A 21931-nucleotide genomic window follows, 5' to 3' on the forward strand; every position below is an offset into this window, starting at 1 on the left:
ACTTTAAAGGCTAAAATCTTCAGGCACTAAATTAAAAGCCATTATCAAGAGAGTTGTGCATGAGATTACAGAGAGTATTCAATAACTGCTATTCTCAGAGTCTTTGGCCCATTGATCTAAACGGCCTCGTGTCTTCCTCTGACTGTGAGATAGCAAACTGAACACTGAATCAGAATCAGATCTATTATCCATTCTTCTATCAGATGAAATTTGTTTTCTGTAGCAACAGTACATTGCAAAGACATACGAGTATTATAAATTATAGGATGAATAAATAGTGCACAGAATGGAATAATTAGTTAGTGTTCCTGGACCATTCAGAAATCTAATGGCAGAGGGGAAGAAGCTGTTCCTGAATCACGGAATGGGAGTCTTCAGGCTCCTGTACCTCCTCCCCACTGGTAGTAATGAGAAGAGGGCATATTGTAGATGATTAGGATCCATAACGATGGGTGCCACTTTGTTGAAACACCACCATTTGAAGTCCTCACAGTTGGGGAGAATGAGTCTCCAACCCTCTGCAGCTACTCATGGTCCTGTGCATTGGAATCCCCATCACCCATCATTGTGGTTAACCAACATTTTTTTTAAAAATCATGGAATATTAGGTAGCATTAATATGGCTTATAAAAGCAAAATTGTTTTTGACAAATCAGCTAATGTGTTTTGAGACAATTACTTATAGGGGAAACCTTTCTGTGTAGCAAACCAGATACCTTGTGAAAATCTAAATAAGCCTGTTAACCTAAACAACAGCTCAATACTTTGAGTTGCATACTTGAATGGAGCAAGAAAGGAAGAAAACAGTAGTTAGTTGAAAGTAGAAGTATAATAGCTCAAATATGCTGTTGGTACAGTGCTTGAAAGGGAAAGCTCAAGAGACAAAGGAGATAATAAAACAGAAGTCAATATGGTGAGTAAGTTAATAAGTTTGTGGGCGAAGGATCTGTGAGTATAGGTCCACATCATTAACGTTCAAGTACTGAAGGAAATTAAGTAATTCACCAACTGAATTTTTTAACTCCCAATTCAACTGTAAATGGATTTGCTATGGCTACCTCATGCACAGTTTTAGGCTCTATATCCAAATAAAGTGTCAGTGTGACAACATAACTTTGCTATAGTGATTCCTGGAATGAGAGGTTATAAGAGACTGGAAGTGTATGGCAATGCACTTTGGTGGAACAAATAAATGGGTAGACTATTATTTAGATGGGAAGAGAATTCAAACTGTACAGATGCAAAGGGACCTGGGAGTCCTTGTGCAGGATACCCTAAAGGTTAACCTCCAGGTTGAGTCGGTTGTGAAGAAGGCGAATGCAATGTTGGCATTCATTTCTAGAGGAGTAGAATGTAAGAGCAGGGATGTGAGGTTGAGGCTCTATAAGGCAGTCATGAGACCACACTTGGAGTATTTTGTGTAGTTTTGGGCTCCTCATTTTAGAAAAGATGTACTGTCATCGGAGAAGGTTCAGAGTAGATTCACAAGGGTGATTCCAGGAATGAAAGGGTTAACGTATGAGGAATGTCTGGCAGCTCTTGGGCCTAATTCCCTGGAGTTCAGGAGAATGAGGGGGGATCTCATAGAAACATTCCGTATGTTAAAAGGCCTAAACAGATTAGATATGGCGAAGTTATTTCCCATGGTAGGACAAGAGGGCACGACTTCAGGATTGAAGGATGTCCATTTAGAACAGAGATGTGGAGAAATTACTTTAGTCAGAGTGTGGTAGATCTGTGGAATTTGTTGCCACAAGCGGCTATGGAGGCCAAGTCACTGGGTGCATTTAAGGCAGAGATACATAGGTTATTGATTAGCCAGGGTATCAAAGGGTATGGGGAGAAGGCAGGGGAGTGGGGATAACTGGAAGAATTGGATCAGCCCACGAATGCATGGCGGAGCCAAATTGCCTACTTCTGCTCCTATATCTTATGGTCTATGAGAGAACAAGTTGCAGGTGTTCTTACCCATCAGATTGTAAAAGAAAGTGATCTCATTAAAACGTAAAATGCTGAAAGGGTTTGACAGGATGGATAATGAACAGCCAACATCTGGTCAGACTGAGAAGAGTCCTTTCAGTTGTAATTTAATTACATGCAAAACCCACCGATGTGTTCAAATCTAACCAATTCCCAGCCTTTGTACGATGATCTGAATCTCCAAACTAAGATACATCTAATTAACAGAAAAATTATACCATACAAATAAAGCTTAAAACAGAATGCATTGAAGAATGAAAGACATATCATTTATAATTACTCATAAAGTATGTCTGAACTTCATAATTACTACTAAACGCAACAAGCTGATAAGGGAATGGAATAGCACACACATGATGGCTGGTCATGCCATCAGGTTGGGGGCTACACAGACGGTTTATATGAGGTGCAGCTCCACCAACCTGAGAGTGGCCCCATCGTAGCAGTAGAGGAGACCATGGACTGACATATTGGAATGGGAATGGGGCCACCAGGAAATCCTGCTTGTTGCAGACGGAGTCAAGGTGGCCAACAAAGCGATCCCCACGCCTACATCGGGTCTCACCGATGTAGAGGAGGCCACATCAGGAAGGAAATGGAAAATCCCTTTTTCAGTAGACTAATAAAATGATTGGCACAGAATTCAAATTCAAGGGGAAGATGGAAGCTGAACAAAGAAACCAGCAATGAGTAGCATGAAAGAAAGATGTAATGATGCTGAGGGATGCTTTGATTTATAGAATTTGAACAACAGAGGGCGGACACTGTGTGGCACATTCCTCTTTCACAGCTTTCCCTTTTCAGAAAACCTATGGCTTGACATAGGGCCAAGAACAGTGTAAACAGGTTTCAGATTTGCATGGTGAGTCATCACTTTCCAGATGGCTGCTCCTAAACAAGATGACAGAAAGCTGTGACTCCTGACTGTTCTCATCACCCAAACTCAGCCAAGTGAAATAAGTTGCAATTTGCTACTGTTTTCATGGCCAGTTTAGAAAGGAATTGTGAAACGCAAGCTACTTACTGAATTGAACCACATATAATCAATTAATTGGTATACCAGTGGAGTGACTGCAGTACTCCAGAAAAGACAATCACAAGACTCTTAAAATTCCACTTCAAATTTTAATAAATCAAAAGAAAACAAAAACTCATCTATGGCCCATCTAGGTGCACTTTTGTTACAAAGTCCAAAGGGACTCTAGTCCATTTTATTCTGAGTCTTCAGCAGAAAAACCAAGGCAGATCCCGCCAAAATTGCATCACATCTGATCTTATACAATCATATCAATACTCTGTGATTATCTGATTTATACTCTAGTTATCTGGCATCTTTACTGTAGCCAGATCAGATTACAAATTGCTCTCAGAGCCTAAGCAATCTCTTCCCATGGCTGATATAACAGCCTGAAACACAAGTCAACAGAGTCTAGGGATTTATCCAGCTTTAGGATAGCCAAGCTATCTAATACTACCTGTTTTTCAATGCATTATGCATTTTAGAATTTCATTGCCCCCCTCTCTTAATACTCTAATTTCACCAAAGTGAATGCAGATATGAAATATTCATATAAAACCTCATATTTGTTCTCCAACTATACATACATATTGCCACTCTATGGTCTCTAAATGGTACTCATCTTTCCCTGCTTAACCTGTTCCCACTACCATACTTATACATTGGCAGAGGAAATTAGACCAGAGACAGTAAAAAAAAAAACTAGTTTAGAATGCAGAAAGAAATATGCTAGTAATGGTGAATAGAAACAGTGTGATATGTTTATATCCCTCCAGGAGTTCATGCTAATGTTATTAATCCAACTAGAAATCCAATTAACATTCTACTCTATTCCATCTGTCACTGTTGTCACTCCTTCCAAAGCATTACTCGCAACCCGCCATACCATCACCATTCGTTGCTGCCTTTCACCTCCATGTTTCTCACTAATTTTCATGTCTGACCTTTCATTTAACTCACTATCTTGGCCAAATCCTCAAACAACTTCCACAGGAGCATGCTATAGCCAATAACACAAGACCTCAGTAAACAGCAAATGATTTGCTAATCTAGTCAGCTCAGGAAGGAACACTTGTCATTCTCTAGTTCACATAATGTTCTGGAAACTTTTACATACATCAAACAGGTGGTTTGGGGCCAGATCTGAGCAAATGCAAAAATGTCTTTGCAATGAAGAACCCTACATCATGTAGTCAAGATATGGTCACACTTGTAACCATAATTTTTATTTTTTTTATTAAATATGAGAAATTAACCAATCAATTCAAAAAATTGAGGAAAGGAGAGGAGATGTGGTTAACCTCATAAACCTGAGCTGCAGATCTTTAGATTTCTCTGTCAGTGGCTGCTGAATATTTTGTATTAGGTGAAATAGACATACCTACAATAACATCTAAAATCTAGCCAGTTGCTAATAGCAGCTATGAGAACTCATGCAATGTCTAGGATTATAGATATTTCTGTTTTATACATACCATCATCAGAGAAAGAAAAGAAAATCAGCTAATCTCCATTTTCATTGAGTACATCTATATGAAGTGCTGTTGCAGGAAAGCAGAATCCATCAAGGACCCGTACCATCTAGGCCAAGCTCCCTTCTCACTACTGGGTCCTTAAGACCCACACTATAAGGTTCAGGAACATGTAATGCCCTGGTTATGATTTCTACTGCTGTGACTGCTGTATTTCATTATAGCAGTTTTCTGTAAAAGCAGTGTGTCCTGCTGGTAGTATGTTTTGGTTTCGACTAAAGATAAAGAGCTACATTGTTGAACTTAGGAATGTTCTGTTAGCCAATCAGGATGGTAGGAGCAGGAGAAGGTTCTAAAGAGAGTTGGGCAGAGAGAGATTTGTGACGGACAGTGGTCAGGTTCATGGACCTTTGGCGGGGGATGTAGAGAAGTGAAGACCAGGGAGATGCCCAAAGGATTCGTTCCAATGGGAAGACGCTATTAAAAGAAGTCCTTTGCAAGATAAAAGAGTCCAAGATGGGATGTTCAACCAGTGATTGGTAATGAGAGTTCAGCACCATGAGTAATGGTTATACCCAGCTTTTGGAAGAGATGAGCCCCAGCGGTTATGTGCACATTTAGACTGGTCTAAGAGTAAAGGGGTCTTCCATTTTTTTTTCATTCTTTTCTCTTTCCTATTAACTGTTCGGTAAAGCTGAAATTGAGAAATATACTTCCTTTATAATTGTATAAGGTGTACGATCTCTTATTTCTTGCCAATCGATAATTGTGTATGGGCAGTATTTACACAGCATTCGCTCAAATTGAGGTTCCTTTAATCAAAATTCCCAATGTTCCTGTTTGGTTGAACCCCAAATCAAACCGACCTGAGATGTACATTGTTTATGAAAGGTGGCCTTCTCACCTCTGAGTCATGTGCTGTTAACAGAGTTAGGTAATGAGTTGAGTTTGAACCACGAGTCCCAGTGACAGCATTATGACAATTATTACCTCTCAACTATCAGGCTCTTGACCCAGAGGGGATAACTTTACTCAACTTCACTGACCTGGTCCCACAACCTGTGGACTAATTTTCAAAGACACTTCATCTCATGTTCTCGATATTTATTGCTTATTTATAATTACTTTTAGTATTTTTTTGTATTGGCTCAGTTTGTTGTCTTTTGCACATTGTTTATTAGTCCATCCAGCTGGGTGTGGTCTTTCACTGATTCTGTCGTGTCGCTTGGATTTACTGAGTATGCCCACAAGAAAATCAACTCAGGGCTGTATATGGTGACATATATGTACTTTGATAATTTATTTTGAACCATGAGTATGCTGATGCTATCTATTTCTCCCTGTACTTTCATCATTTACTTTGAACTATAAGTCTGTTGATGCTATCCATTTCTCAGACATAGACTCTGATTCCATATCATTAAATAACATGCTTAGCAACTTAAATAAACCAAAAATTCTAGAAACAGCTCAGTGAATTGTACATGTACCTCCTAAGTTAAGGAGGTTGTGTGGTCAACATCTTTTTTAGATGCCGTAAAAAATAAACAGGCAGCATTCAGGGCAAATTGAGAAAGGTCTGTACTCTGAGACATGTCACTTTTCAGACAAGATGTTCTCCAGACTCTCGGGATGATGCAAAAGACACTGTACATCAGCAGATTTTTTCCATAAGACATAGGGGCAGAATTAGGCCATCTGGCCCATTGAGTCCATTCCACCATTCAATCATGGCTGATCCTTTTTTTCTAGCTCCTCCTCAACCCCAGTTCCCGGCCTTCTCCCCATAACATTTGCTACCACGTCCAATCAAGAACCTATCAATCTCTGCCTTAAATACACCCAACGACCTGGCCTCCACAGTTGCATGTGGCAACAAATTCCACAAATTCATTACCCTTTAGCTAAAGAAATTGCTCCGCATCTCTGTTTTGAAAGGGTGCCCCTCTATCCTGAGTCTGTGCCCTCTTATCCTAGACTCTCCCACCATGGGAAACATCCTTTCCACATTTACTCTGTCTAGGCCTTTCAACATTTGAAAGGTTTCAATGAGATCCCCCCCCCATCCTTCTGAATTCCAGCGAGTACAGACCCAGAGCTATCGAAAGTGTCATGGTCCGGATTGGGTTACCTTTAAATTTACCTTGTTTGTGTTACGATCCAGATTGTTGACTCCTTGTTTCCCTTTAATTCCCTGTTTTTCCGTGTCCCTCAGGCTTGGTGATTAATGGCAATTTACTCTCGACCGAACCGGCAGTTTATAAGTCTCCGGCTTCAGCCATTCGGGGCGAGAGCGTTATGGAGCGTTGACGAAGTCACCGAAGCTAGTGCGAGCCAAAGTCATCTAGCCAGAGCCAGATCAAGTCAAGTCTCCTCCCGAAGCAAGTGCCAGCGAGCCGCCTTCCCTTGCCAGAGTGGGTCCGGCAAGGTTAACCCCCCAGCGTGAGTCAGGAGCTCACCGCTGCTTGAGCAAACTTGTGCCCAGTTATAGTACCGTCTCTGTATCCGTGTCTTGTGGTTAAAAGGGGTCCTGGCCCTGCACCCTAGAAGGGTCCTGACCCTGTGAATAAGAAGAGTCCCGACTCTGTCCTGTGTCTAAGGAGGATTCCCAGCTCAGTGTTTTATGTCCTGTGTCTGAGTCTGTCCCGTGAATAAGAAGAGTCCTGGCTCCTTGCCCTGTGTCTAAGGAGGAGTCCCGGCTCAGTGTTCTATGTCCTGTGTCTGAGTCTGTCCCGTGAATAAGAAGAGTCCTGGCTCCTTGCCCTGTGTCTAAGGAGGAGTCCCGGCTCAGTGTTCTATGTCCTGTGTTTGAGTATCACATCCAAGCTCCGAGGTTCAAGTATCAAGTCCTGGCTCCGAGGTCCATGTTCCGAGTCCAGGCTCCGAAGTCCGTGTTCCAAGTCCTGGCTCCGATCCCTGAACTCCTAGCCCAGGGTCCTAGCCCAGACACTGAGTCTCAGCCTAGTCCAGGGCCTGAGTCCTTGCCAATTACGCCTATTCTCGTTTCCACTTTGCTCTCCTTGATTTCTCTCTGTTCTATCCTTGCATCACAGCTCTCCTTGTAACTAGCAATAAACTCTATTTAGTTAACCCCACAAAACAGTGTTTTGTGTCCTGCATTTGGGTCCTCCCCCAGCACCCTTGCCCCCACATTGTGATAGGAAGTTCCTCATATAATATCCCTTTCATTCCTGGAATCATCCTTATGAACCTCCTCCGGACCCTCTCCAATGCCAGCACATCTTTTCTATGATGAGGGACCCAAAACTGTTCAGGATACTCAAGGTGAGGCCTTATAAGGCCTCAGCAATACATCTTTGCTCTTATATTCTAGACCTCTTGAAATAACTGTTAACATGGCATTTGCCTTCCTCACCACTGACTCAACCTGCAAGTTAACGTTCATGGTGTTCTGCACAAGGACTCTGTATCTCAGATTCCTGGATTTTCTCCCCGTTTAGAAAATAGTCCACACATTTGCTTCTACTACCAAAGTGCATGATCATGCATTTTCTAACATGGTATTTCATTTGCCACTTTCTTCCCATTCTCCTAATCTGTCTAAGTCCTTCTGCATCCTACCTATTTCCTCGACACTACCTGCCCCTCCACCAATCTTCGTATCATCTGCAAACTTGGCAACAAAGCCATCTATTCCATCATCCAAATCATTAATATACAGCATAAAAAGAAGTGGTCCCAACACCAACCCCTACAAACACCGCTAGTCACTGGCAGCCAACCAAAAAAGGATCTTATTATTCCCACTCGCTGCCTCCTACCAATCAGTAAATGCTCTAACCGTTACAAGGGAGAAGGTGCTCAAAAAGCTGAAAAATCTAAAGGTACATAAGTCACCTGGACCAGAGGAACTGCACCCTAGGGTTATGAAGGAGATAGCGTTAGAGATTGTGGTGGCATTAGAAATGGTCTTATAAAAATCAATGAACTCTGGCATGGTGCCAGAGGAGTGGAAATTAGCAAATGTTACTCCACTCTTTAAGAAAGGAGAAAGGCAGCAAATAGAAAATTATAGCCTGACCTCAGTGGTTGGGAAGATGTTAGAGTCATTTGTTAAGGATGAGGTGATGGAGTACTTGGTGTCACAGGACAAGACAGTACAAAGTCAGCATGGTTTCCTTCAGGGAAAATCTTACCTGATGAACCTGTTGGAATTCTTTGAGGAGATTACAAGTAGGATAGATAAAGGGGATGCAGTGGATGTTGTATATTTGGACTTTCAGAAGGCCTCTGACAAGGTGCCACACACGAGGCTGCTTACCAAGTGCCTCCGGTTCATTACATAACACCAAATCCAGTATAGCTGATCCCTTAGCAGGCTCAATGACAAACTGCTCTAAGAAGCTATCTCTTAGGCATTCAACAAACTCACTCTTGAAATCCATTACCAACCAGATTTTCCGAATTGACCTGCATGTTAAAATCTCCCTTGACTACCATAACACTGCCCTTTTGACTCACCTTTTCTATTTCCTATTGTAATGTAGGGAAGACACAGACAATCTCCCAGATGTAATAGTGGCCAGAGGACCTAGGGTAACAGAAGAACTGAAGGAAATTCACATTAGGCAGGAATGGTGTTGGGTAGACTGATGGGACTGAAGGCTGATAAGTCCCCAGGGCCTGATGGTCTGCATCCCAGGGTACTTAAGGAGGTGGCTCTAGAAATCGTGGATGCATTGGTAATCATTTTCCAATGCTCTATAGATTCAGAATCAGTTCCTGTGGATTGGAGGGTAGCTAATGTTATCCCACTTTTTAAAGAAAGGAGAGGGGGAGAAAACAGGGAATTATAGACCAGTTAGCCTGACATCAGTGGTGGGGAAGATGCTGGAGTCAATTATAAAAGATTAAATAGCAGCACATTTGGATAGCAGTAACAGGACTGGTCCGAGTCAGCACAAATTTACAAAGGGGAAATCATGCTTGACTAATCTTCTGGAATTTTTTGAGGATGTAACTATGAAAATGGACAAGGGAGAGCCAGTGGATGTAGTGTACCTGGACTTTTAGAAAGCCTTTGATAAGATCCCACATAGGAGATTAGTAGGCAAAATTAGAGCACAAGGTATTGGGGGTAGGGTACTAACATGGATAGAAAATTGGTTGGCAGACAGGAAACAACGAGTAGGAATTAACAGGTCCTTTTCAGAATGGCAGGCAGTGACTAGTGGGGTACCGCAAGGCTCGGTGCTGGGACCGCAGCTATTTACAATATACATTAATGATTTAGATGAAGGGATTAAAAGTTACATTAGCAAATTTGCAGATGGCACAAAGCTGGGTGGCTGTGTGAAATATGAGGAGGATGTTAGGAGAATGCAGGGTGACTTGGACAGGTTGGGTGAGTGGGCAGATACATGGCAGATGCAGTTTAATGTGGATAAGTGTGAGGTTATCCACTTTGGTGGCAGTATACACTAGAATTTAAACAGATAGGAGGGGATCTGATTGAAACATATAAGATTATTAATGGATTGAACACGCTAGAGGCAGGAAACATGTTCCCGATGTTGGGGGAGTCTAGAACCAGAGGCCTCAAATTAAGAATAAGGGGTAGGTCATTTAGATCGGAGTTGAGGAAAAACTTTTTCACCCAGAGAGTGGTGGATCTATGGAATGCTCTGCCCCAGAAGGCAGTGGAGGCCAATTCTCTGGATGCTTTCAAGAAAGAATTAGATAGAGCTCTTAAAGATAGCGGAGTCAAGGGATATGGGGAGATGGCAGGAACAGAGTACTGATTGTGGATGATCAGCCATGATCACAGTGAATGGCGGTGCTGGCTCAAAGGGCCAAATGGCCTACTCCTACACCTATTGTCTATTGTCTATAACCTGAGGTCCACCTCCCAGTCATTGTTGGGAGGCCTGTATATAACTGCCATCGATGTCTGTTTACCTTTGCAGTTTCTTAACTCAATCCACAAGGATTCAACATTTTCTGATCCTATGTCACATCTTTCTACTGATTCGATACCATTCTTTACCAGTACAGCCACACCTTCCCCTCTGCCTATCTTCCTATCCCTCTGATGAAATGTGTAACCTTGGACATTCAGTTCCCAACTACAACCATCCTTCAGCCACAACTCAGTGATGGCCATACCTGGCAATCTGTAATATTGCAACAAGATAATCCACTTTATTTCTTATACTACATGCATTTAGATACACCTTGAGTACCATATTTGCTGTCCTTTCTGACTCTGCATCCCTAATGATTTGATACTCAGCCTGTTGGCTGCAACTAAGTCCCATCACCTGCTTGTCGTTCCTGACAGTATGATTGCACGCTATCTTTACTTTTTTACCATCCATCCTATCCTGAGTCCCTTCACTCCAGTTCCCACCCCCTGCCATGCTAAGTTAAACCCTCCCCAGCAGTTCTAACAAACCTACCCACGAGAATATTGGTGCCCCCGTGGGTTCAGGTGCAACCCATCACTTTTGAACAGGTCATACCTCCCCCAGAAGAGATTCCAATTGTCCAAGAACCTGAAGCCCTGCCTCCTGCACCATCTTCTCAGCCAGGCATTTATCTGCCAAATCATCCTGTTTCAACCCTTACTGGTGCGTGTCACAGGAAGCAATCCAGAAATTACTACCTGGGAGCTCTCTAAATCCCTTTCAGGACCTCTTTGCTTTTCCTTCCTATGTCATTGGTAACAATATGTACCAAGACATCTAGCTGCTCCAAAATGTTGTGCATGCGATCTGAGACATTCCTGACCCTGACACCTGGGAGGCAACATACCATTCGGGTGTCCCGTTCACGTCCACAGAATCTCCTGTCTGTTTCCCTCACTGGTTTCACTGGTGAAGCAAATATTTATCAATAAATGTCAATGGATGTTCCACACGGTAGGCTTATTCAGTAAGTCGGAAGGCATGGGATCCAGGGAAGTTTGGCCAGGTGGATTCAGAATTGGCTTGCCTGCAGAAAGCAAAGGGTCATGGTGGAGGGAGTACATTCAGATTGGAGGGTTGTGACTAGTGGTGTCCCACAAGGATCGGTTCTGGGACCTCCACTTTTCATGATTTTTATTAACGACCTGGATGTGGGGGTAGAAGGGTGGGTTGGCAAGTTTTCAGACAACACAAAGGTTGGTGGTGTTGTGGATAGTGTAGAGGATTGTCGAAGATTGCAGAGAGACATTGATAGGATGCAGAAGTGGGCTGAGAAATGGCAGATGGAGTTCAACCCAGAGAAGTGTGAGGTGGTTCACTTTGGAAGGATAAACTCGAAGGCAGAGTACAAAGTAAATGGCACGATACTTGGTAGTGTGGAGGAGCAGAGGAATCTGGGGGTACAATTCCACAGATCCCTGAAAGTTGCCTCACAGGTAGGTAGGATAGTTAAGAAAGCTTATGGGGTGTTAGCTTTCATAAGTCGAGGGATAGAGTTTAAGAGTCGTGAGGTAATGATGCAGCTCTATAAACTCTGGTTAGGCCACACAGAGTACTGTGTCCAGTTCTGGTTGCCTCACTATAGGAAGGATGTGGAAGCATTGGAAAGGGTACAGAGGAGATTTACCAGGATGCTGCCTGGTTTAGAGAGTATGGGTTATGATCAGAGGTTAAGGGAGCTAGGGCTTTACTCTTTGGAGAGGAGGAGGATGAGAGAAGACATGATAGAGGTGTACAAGATATTAAGAGGAATAGATAGAGCGGACAGGCAGCGCCTCTTCCTCAGAGCACCACTGCTCAATACAAGCATCTGCTCAATACAAGAGGACATGGCCTTAAGGTAAGGGGTGGAAAGTTCAAGGAGGATATTAGAGGAAGGTTTTTTACTCAGAGAGTGGTTGGTGCGTGGAATGCACTGTCTGAGTCAGTGGTAGAGGCAGATACACTAGTGAAATTTAAGAGACTACCAGACAGATATATGGAGGAATTTAAGGTGGTGGGGGGGTTATATGGGAGGCAGGGTTTAAGAGTCGGCACAACATTGTGGGCCGAAGGGCTTGTACTGTGCTGTACTATTCTATGTTCTATGTTCTAAAGATATAATTACATTGTTACATGATCATGCTTGTGATGTGCAAACTGCCTGCCTCATTTCCTGCAATACCAGCTATATTTCCAGAGCAGTTTCCTTTAATGTGTTCCAGATCAATTATGTTCATTTTGAGCTTTATCCTGTACTGAAAGCTAAAGTTATTTTTATGTAATAGCTAAGCCACATTTGAAATGTGCACCAATGGTATAACATGAGACCACACCAATCTGAACTAATATCATACCAGACCATAAAACATACATTAGGATCAGAACTAGGCCATTCTATTATGGCCGATTTATCATCCCTCTCAACCCCATTCTCCTGTATCTTCCCCATAACCTTTGAAGTTCTAATATTCTGAGGTTGTGTCCCGTGGTTCTAGACCTCCAATATATGACACATCCTCCCCACAACCACTCTATCTAGGCCTTCCAATATTTTATAGGTTTCAATCACATCCCTCCCCCCATTCTTCTACATTCCAGCAAATACAGGCACAACGTCATCAAATGCTCCTCATACATTAACCCTGTCACTCCTGAAATCATTCTCATGAGCCTCCTCTGGACCCTCTCCAATATCAGCACACCTTTTTTAGATAAGGGAACCCAAAACTGCTCACAATACTTCAAGTGTAGTCTAGCCAGTGCCTTACGAAGCTACAGCATCACATCCTTGCTTTTATTTTCAAGTCCTTTCAAAATGAATGCTAACATTGCATTGTAAATGTCACACTTTCATAAATAAAACTGTTGATGTTAGTGTTTTCCCTATCAAAAATTGCCTGTGTACCACTTTAAGCCAACTGAATGGCATATTGACATAGAACATGGAATTGTACAGTACAGGAACAGACCACAATGTTGATATTTAACATTAAATTTTAAAGGATTTTTAAAGCAGAATTTTGAGTAGTTTGAGATCTTGAAAGTGGTTTTCAAGTTCACCATATACAGTGGCATGCAAAAGTTTGGGCACCCCTGGTCAAAATTTCTGTTACTGTGAATAGCTAAGCGAGTAAAAGATGACCTAATTTCCTAATTGACCTAATTCACGGCCAAAAATTTCTATTTTAACTTCATCAGTCCACAGGACTTGTTTCCAAAATGCATCGGGCATTTTTCTTCTGTTCCTTTTTTTTTGTTCCTTTGCAAACTTCTGACGTTGAATTTTGGCCGTAATGAGTTTGGAGAAAAAAGGGTGCAGAATTTCATGAAAAGTACACCTCTCCAACTGTTAAGCATGGGGGTGGATTGGGGGTGCTTTGGGCTTGTGTTGCAGCCAGTGGCATGGGGAACATTTCACTGGTAGAGGGAAGAATGAATTCAATTAAATACCAGAAAATTCTGGAAGCAAACATCACACCATCTGTAAAAAAGCTGACGATGAAAAGAGGATGGCTTCTACAATAGGATAATGATCCTAAACACACCTCAAAATCCACAATGGACTACTCAAGAGGCGAAAGCTGAAGGTTTTGCCCCCAACCTAAAAATCATCGAAAATCTGTGGATAGATCTCAAAAGAGCAGTGCATGCAAGATGGCCCAAGAATCTCACAGAACTAGAAGCCTTTTGCAAGAATGGGCAAAAATCCCCCAAACAAGAATCGAAAGACTCTTAGCTGGCTACAGAAAGCGTTTACAAGCTGCGATACTTGCCAAAGGGGATGTTACTAAGTACTGACCATGCAGGGTGCCCAAACTTTTGCTTCGGGCCTTTTTCCTTTACTGTTATTTTGAAACTGTAAAAGATAGAAATAAAAAAGTAATCTTGCTTAAAATATTAAAGAAATGTGTCATCTTTAACTTTATGCCTTTTGGAAATCAGATCATCTCGCTTAGCAGTAACAGAAATTTTGACCAGGGGTGCCCAAACCTTTGTATGCCACTGCAATTCTCAAACTGAAATTATAGACAATAGGTGCAGAAGTAGACCATTCGGCCCTTCGAGCCTGCACCGCCATTCTGAGATCATGGCTGATCATCTACTATCAATACCCGGTTCCTGCCTTGTCCCCATATCCCTTGATTCCCCTATCCATAAGATACCTATCTAGCTCCTTCTTGAAAGCATCCAGAGAATTGGCCTCCACTGCCTTCCGAGGCAGTGCATTCCAGACCCCCACAACTCTCTGGGAGAAGAAGTTTTTCCTTAACTCTGTCCTAAATGACCTACCCCTTATTCTCAAACCATGCCCTCTGGTACTGGACTCTCCCAGCATCTGGAACATATTTCCTGCCTCTATCTTGTCCAATCCCTTAATAATCTTATATGTTGCAATCAGATCCCCTCTCAATCTCCTTAATTCCAGCGTGTGCCAGCCCAGTCTCTCTAACCTCTCTGCGTAAGACAGTCCGGACATCCCAGGAATTAACCTCGTGAATCTACGCTGCACTTCCTCTACAGTCAGGATGTCCTTCCTTAACCCTGGAGACCAAAATTGTACACAATACTCCAGGTGTGGTCTCACCAGGGCCCTGTACAATTCTCAGTGTGTGTGTGCCAAATCAAAAAGGTGGAAGGATTTCTGGCATTTTTGACAAATAATCTCTCCTCAGCCTTCCAGCTGGGTGCAGGTATTAATTATAATTGATTGTTTCGACAACAAACTCTGCCACCTTCTTCAGCAAGGACAGCAAAGAATAGTTTATTCAACATAGTTTATCATTAATAACATGTAAAGATTATGTCAAGGAATAGGCCATATCTTCATGGAGCCTAAAATTTTGAAAAGAAGTTTCAGCTCCTTTTTTGTTGGTAGTAGACATTAATATCTTCTGTTGCTAAGTGTATTTACAGTTTTGGGGGTTTGACTGTCCTGATTTATATTCTCTATATTGTGTTGTGGTTGGTCTGGAGTTTTTTTTTTGTTTGTTGCGGGGCTTGGGGAGGATACTAATTTTACATGTCCTCAGTTTGGGTGCTTTCTCAATTATCTTTCTTTGTATCATATTATTATTGTATGTTTATTTTTGCACTGTATCAATGTTCTTCATTTTGATCTGGGTTTTTTTTATCTGTAGCTATGTAGAAAATGTATAAAAAAACTAATTTTTTTAAAAAAAATTTGAAAAGAAGGCATAACATGGCAATCAGATACCTTTGGTAAATTGGCAATGAATCTGTGGGGAGAAGGCTCAGAATTGTTCAGATGGAATAGAAAGCATTGGACTGGAGAAAGTGTTTTGAATAGACTTGGACTTCTATTACAGTGGTAATGTTAGAGGCAAAACAACATTATTACACTACAGGAGTGTACTAAAAGACTATTAACCAGACCAAAAGACAGGTTTGCATCAAGAGAATTTGCTTAATCACATGTTTTTAAATCAAATTATTGTTGAATTAACCCCTCGTCATCATGATAGAGCCATTCCTTTCATCTCTGTAGTAGCATTGGTGCCTTGCAAACAATGTTCTCCCCATGATAGGGACTGACTTGGAAATCCATTTGAATGAATGTTTATTTTTATTTACATGAGCTACATGATTGTATTGCACTCTGCAAACTTTGATTGTATCCTTATAGAAGGCATAAAATAACTTTTAATGTGAGGCACAACTCTTCTGTGAAAATGATTCCCTAACATGGAATTATTATCGCATACTCAGATGTAAGCTACACAAAGTGGCAAGATAAATCTGTGACCTATTCTAGGAAAGGCTGGTATTTAGCCGAACCCATGCCACTTGCCAACAGAGGTTCTTCCCTTTGCTTCTTCGCCTCTGCCATCAGGTTTCAGAGTGGTCCATAAATCCATGAAAACTGCCTCACTATTCCTTTCTTTTTGAATTATTTAGTTTGTATTTTATAGTAGTTACAGCCTTTGCATTGTATTGCTGCTACAAAACACCAGATGTCACACCAGATAAGAGAGTGATGATAAACCTGATTATCACCTCCAGATTTTCAGTTTCCCCTTCCAGATCATTCTAAGAATCAGCTGTGCATATGTACCACATAACTAAAATTGTGTAAGGATGTTACAAACCCTGCATTCTCAGATACGAATACAATATCATACTCTTTGTAACCGGCAATTCTAACAAGCCAATTGCCGCTGCTGGTGGTCTAGCATGGGTTGTTATTTTGTATGACGCACCATCCAATCACTCAAATAATAATATTCCACAAGTCGAATGACTGTATTCGATCCTTTATTCGCAACTTGAAGTGATGCGATTATGCAACCAACTGAAGATATGACATCCAGAGGTCCCCAGAACCAAACTGCCCAGAACAAAGTCAGGTAATGTAACTTATTCCCATCGCTCACCACACCCCCCACCCATGTGGTTAGTTACCAATATAAACACGCCACACAGAATCCAATACAGATAGAAAACAGATACATGACCTCTACAGCCTTGAGCAGACAAGGTCTGGAATCTACCCAGTCTGCATGCCTCACTAGGATCAGAGGAGCAAACTTGAACCATGTGGCACTCCAGAACTTTACAACTATCAACACCTGAGTATCCGTATACCGTAAACACTGCCTAAGCTTTTCAATGTCAATTATGTGCATGGGCACAAGGAATTAGGATTTACAATCATTCTTGACTGGTCATCATTGTCTACCACACTTCTGTCACTATACTAGATGGATAAGCAACCCTCACAATATAAAATCATTCCTTCATCCTTGTTTCCTCATTTTAGACCAATCCATTCCTTGGTGAGCAGTGTAATTATACAAATTTAAATCAATAGCTTAATTATTTGAATTAATTGAAAGGCCTCGATAGTGGATGTTGAGAGGATGTGGGGGAGTCTATGACCATAGGACACAGTCTCAGAATAGAAGGATGTCCCTCTAGAATGGAGATGAGGAGGAATTTTGGTAAATCAGACCACCTTGCTGTGCTTTCTCTTCCTGCTACAGGCAGAGACAGAAAAGTACAGCTTTTGCAGAGAGGACAATGAAGACATGGTCAAAGGAGACCGAGGAGCACACAAAGAACTGCTTTGAATCGATGCACTGGGGCACTCTCAATGACTCATCAGCAGATCTAAATGGATATATCAGAGTCCTCACCAACTTCAGAAAGACTTGTATTTCTGTGTACCTACAAAACATTCCAAGTCCTTCCCAACCAGACATCCCAGATGAACCTCAGGGCTATGTTTGTGACACTTACTACAGGCGATGCAGGAATCTAGTTATGTCATCTGGCGATCATGAGCACAAAAATGCCAAATTCCAGACTAAATTGGAGTCACAGATGTTTATATTCCAATCCCCTCAAAATGAATGCATTCCAAGTGTGAGGTGCTACATTTCGGGAGATCAAATGTAAAGGGAAAGTACAGAGTTAACGGCAAGATCATTAACAACATTGATGTAAAGAGGATTCTTGGGGTCCAAGTCCATAGCTCACTGAAATTGGCTGCACAAATTGATAGGGCAGTTAACAAGGTGCATAGCATAGTGGCCTTTATTAGGTGAGGCATTGAGTTCAAGAGTCAGGAAGTTATGTTATAGCTTTACCATACTCTGGTTTGGCCACATCTGGAGTGTTGCTTTCAATTCTGGTCACCCCATAATAAGGGGCATGTGGAGGCTATGGAGAAGCTCAGAAGAGTTTTACCAGGATATTGCCTGGATTAAAGGGATTAAAGAGGTTGGACAAACTGAAATTGGCTTTACAGTAGCAGTGGCTGAGGGTGCACCTGGTATAAGTTTGTAAGATCATAAGAGACAGAGAGAGAGAGAGAGTAGGTAGCCAGCATCATTCTCTTAAGATATAAATGTCTAACACTAGGATGTGTGCATTTAATGTGTGAAAGAGAAGTTTAAAAGAGGTGTGGAGGGCATTTTTCTTATAAGACATGCAGAGAATGCACTGCTAATAGTGGTGGTGATATAACAGAGGTGTTTAAGAAGCTGCATATACAGCAGAGACATGGAAGTGCAGACAATGGATAAACAAGTTACATGCAGACACAGGTATTAGATGCCACTCCGGACAATATCATGAGCTAAAGGGCCTCTTCTTGTGCTGGACTGTTCTACATTCGTCCGTAAAACTTTGAAGGCATCCACAATTATTTAAGCCAGTTCAAATTAAGAATTAAAAACTTAGAATCAATTACTTATTTATTAATTCAAGAGTACTAGAAACTCAGTGCTGCAGCAGGACGCAGATTATGTGCCAGGATCCAAGAGTAGATCCCCCAGTAGTGAGGAATTGTAGCAATTCTGGGTCCATTCTTGAACTCTACATAGAGGTCATGCAGCTGAGAAACTGCGAAGGAACATTACCTGCAAGTTTGGTGCTTCCACATGTATAGATAAGTTATGAAGCTAATTTCAACCCAAAAAGCCCGAAAGTTTGCTGCTATTAACAGGAAGTAAAAGCAAGGTGCCTCTTGAAACATTGCTGCATTGTATAAGAGCTCATGTGGTTAGGGGCAGTACATTAGTATAACTGACTAACTACGAGAAAACTGAGTCAGATTGAATGGTAATTTCCAGATTGGCACTCAGTAATTAATATCACAGAAAATTAGAGGTGGGTCCTCAACTAATTATAATCTCTTGACTTGATGAACAGACTGAATATTCTGGCCAAATTGGTTGATGATGCAAAAATAGTTTGGTTAGCAAGTTGTGAGGAACATACAGTGTCTGCTAAGGGATATAGGATTAAGTGAGTGGGCAAAAAGTTGGAAGGTGGAGTATGATCTGGAAAAATATGAAGTTAACCACTTGAGAAAATGAAAGAAAAATCAACTTATTATTTAAAAGAAATGAGACTATAAATGATGTGTACCAAGACGTTGAAGAGTCTACATGTATTAAATTCATGAAGTTAGTTAGAAGGTTAATAGAATGTTGGCCTTTATTCCTACAGGCAGGAAATATAAAAGCAGAGAAGTCCTGATGCAAGTTTACATGACAGTGGCGAGACAATCCCCAGACTACCATGTAAAGTTTTAATGTCCATATCTAAGGAAGGATGTGCTTGCAAAGGAGGCAGAGACGGCTCACAAAATTGCTTCCTGGTATGAAGGTGTTGATATATGAAGAACAGTTGAGCCTATACTCATAAGAGCATAGCAAAATGAGATGATCTTTGTGAAAAATGAGATTTGAAAGGGGGAAACTGACAGAGTGGATACTGAGAGAATGATTTGCCTGGTGGGATTTAACCAGAAACAGAGGGTGTAGTCTCACATTAGGCAACTGCCCATTTCTGATGGAAAACAGAAGGGACTTCTTAGAGTGCAATAAAGCTTTAGAATCTGGGATTTGTGGAGGTGGAATTAAGTACATTGCATTTCAAGGCAGATAAGGACAGACATTTAAACTGGAAAGGAGTTCAGGATATGAGAGAGAACAGGGACAGGAAACAATTGCTGAAACCAAGGTTGACTTGGCCAGATTCTTATAGAAGGAAGAAGGCAACCTAAGAGACTGACTGGTCTTCTCCAGCTCCAGCTTTGTACCATTTCTGGTCTTATATCATACCATGACTGCCACCTCAGTTTCTAGATGTTCTAACGAAAGAGTGCAAATAGACAGCACTGGGGCTAAGCAACAAAATGCTTCAAGCAGATGGTTCTCTTTCTGTGGTTCTTCAAGCATGCTTCTGAATGGCAAACATTTCTCACCCAGCAAAGCATAAAGAATGTCATTTAGATGCAATCGCACAATTCTAATAGGATGTTAATTCATTTACTACTGATACTCCAGATGAGAACAAAGTTATCATGCTGTCACTCTATCACTGTGGGTTTTCAAGAAACAACCTGGCTTCTGTAGTAAGTCACCTTTTAACCTGCATTAATCTACCTTTATTGGAACCCTACAGTCATCATGCCACAAGGGAGTTATCAACAGCAGGATGTCCCAAGTAACGCCATTTCCAGACTCCATAAAACACTCAGGGTGCCACCATGTGGTCTCATGGCCTGCTCTAAAACATTGGTTCAGACAGCTGGGGTTGCATTCACCTCTTTTTCAATAACATATAGCTGGTGCAGCAGCAGCTCTATAGCTACACTTACCACCTACTCCTTTAAATAAGAATCAGAAACAGCATGTCATTTGTCAACATAAGCTTGATTTGAGGTTCAGTGAGATCATGGCTGACCTGTCCTTGGTCCTTGCTCCTCTTTCTCACTTGTTCCCCATGACAATTAAGTCCCCTACAGTCCATCACAGACTTGACAAGGGCACTGTTTGTAGAGCGGCTGCCTCACAGTGCCAGAGATTCCGGTTCAATCCTGACCATGGGTGTTGACTGTATGGAGTTTTCACATTCTCCACATGGCCACAGAAATTCCTTCAAGGACCTGCTGCTTTCCTCCAACTTCTTAAAGATGTGTAGGTTAGTTAGATAGTAGGTAAGTTGATCCCTGTAAATTGTCCCTAGTGTATGGAAGAATGGCAGAATCCTGAGAATAGTCAATGAAAATATGGAGAGAAGACAAAAGTATAAGATTAAATTATTGTTAATGGACAGTTGATGGTCCATGGAAACTTGACAGGTTCTTACATTCAGACCAGGATTTCCTCCTGTCATTAAACTTGTACATTAGTTTTCTTCAAAGTCCAACCCTACATCCCTGTTGTGAGAAATGGAAAAGGGTAAGGCTGGCCAACAGGGCCCTGGTGAAGCTGTGGAGGTCAATCCCCTATACAGGTGAAACAATGAATTACAGAAACATTGATGAACTCCAGCCATATGGAGGTCATTGATGGGTTATGCTCCACTGGGAGTTAAGGGCCCAAGAAGAAGAAGAAGAAGAAGAAGACTACGTGTAATTGCTGACTTTCACAGCAGGGACTTAGAAAACTTTAGAAGAAAATTGTAAGTCTGGGAGCATTTTAATTTACATCACCAAGAACACTACTGATGGATGTAACAGTCAAGAATTTCTGTTCAGACATGCTTACCTCTGGGAAGTTTTCTTATATTTTCTCCTAAGGGAAAGAAACAAAATAACATGAATTAGGGTAATGGAATTTTCTATGTACTATAATTGTATTAATGTACAAATAAAAATTGTATCATCTGAATGTTCTTTAGACACCAAGGGAAAAACAAAAATGAAGACATTCTTTACAATTCTAAATGGTGACCTGATTCTGCCCTGTTCATTGAGTTAAATGTTCAAGTTTCCCATTACAGATGAAAGGTCTTTACCAAAACCTTATCAAATTTTAATTTTCAGAAGCTGCTTGCTGTCCCTTCCTTATTGTCTTCATTAAGAAACGGGAACTGGAGTGGGCCATTTTGAACATCGCCTGCTTCACTGTTCATTAACATCATGGCTAATTTTCTACCTCTCTGGCAATTCCCCACTCATTCAAGTATCCATAAGCCTACCACTTCTGCACTGAAAGAACTCCATGACTGAGACTCTATACCCCTCCAGGCCAAAACTTCCGAATTCTCAGCATGAGGAAATATCTCATTTCAGTCAC

The 21931-nt window shown here is 41.5% G+C and overlaps 1 protein-coding gene across 1 annotated transcript in view; it reads right to left on the reverse strand.

Moving 5' to 3' along the window:
* The window catches only part of pde1ca (phosphodiesterase 1C, calmodulin-dependent a), a 319562-nt gene that overhangs the window by 292832 nt on the left and 4799 nt on the right, over positions 1 to 21931 (reverse strand). Inside the window, exon 2 of the mRNA XM_073052530.1 lies at positions 21401 to 21427. Within this exon, the coding sequence (XP_072908631.1) occupies positions 21401 to 21427 (27 nt within the window). The remainder of the gene's footprint in view (positions 1 to 21400; positions 21428 to 21931) is intronic.

The sequence above is a fragment of the Hemitrygon akajei genome, chromosome 1 (assembly GCF_048418815.1).
Source record: "Hemitrygon akajei chromosome 1, sHemAka1.3, whole genome shotgun sequence".
Taxonomy (NCBI): Eukaryota; Metazoa; Chordata; class Chondrichthyes; order Myliobatiformes; family Dasyatidae; genus Hemitrygon; species Hemitrygon akajei.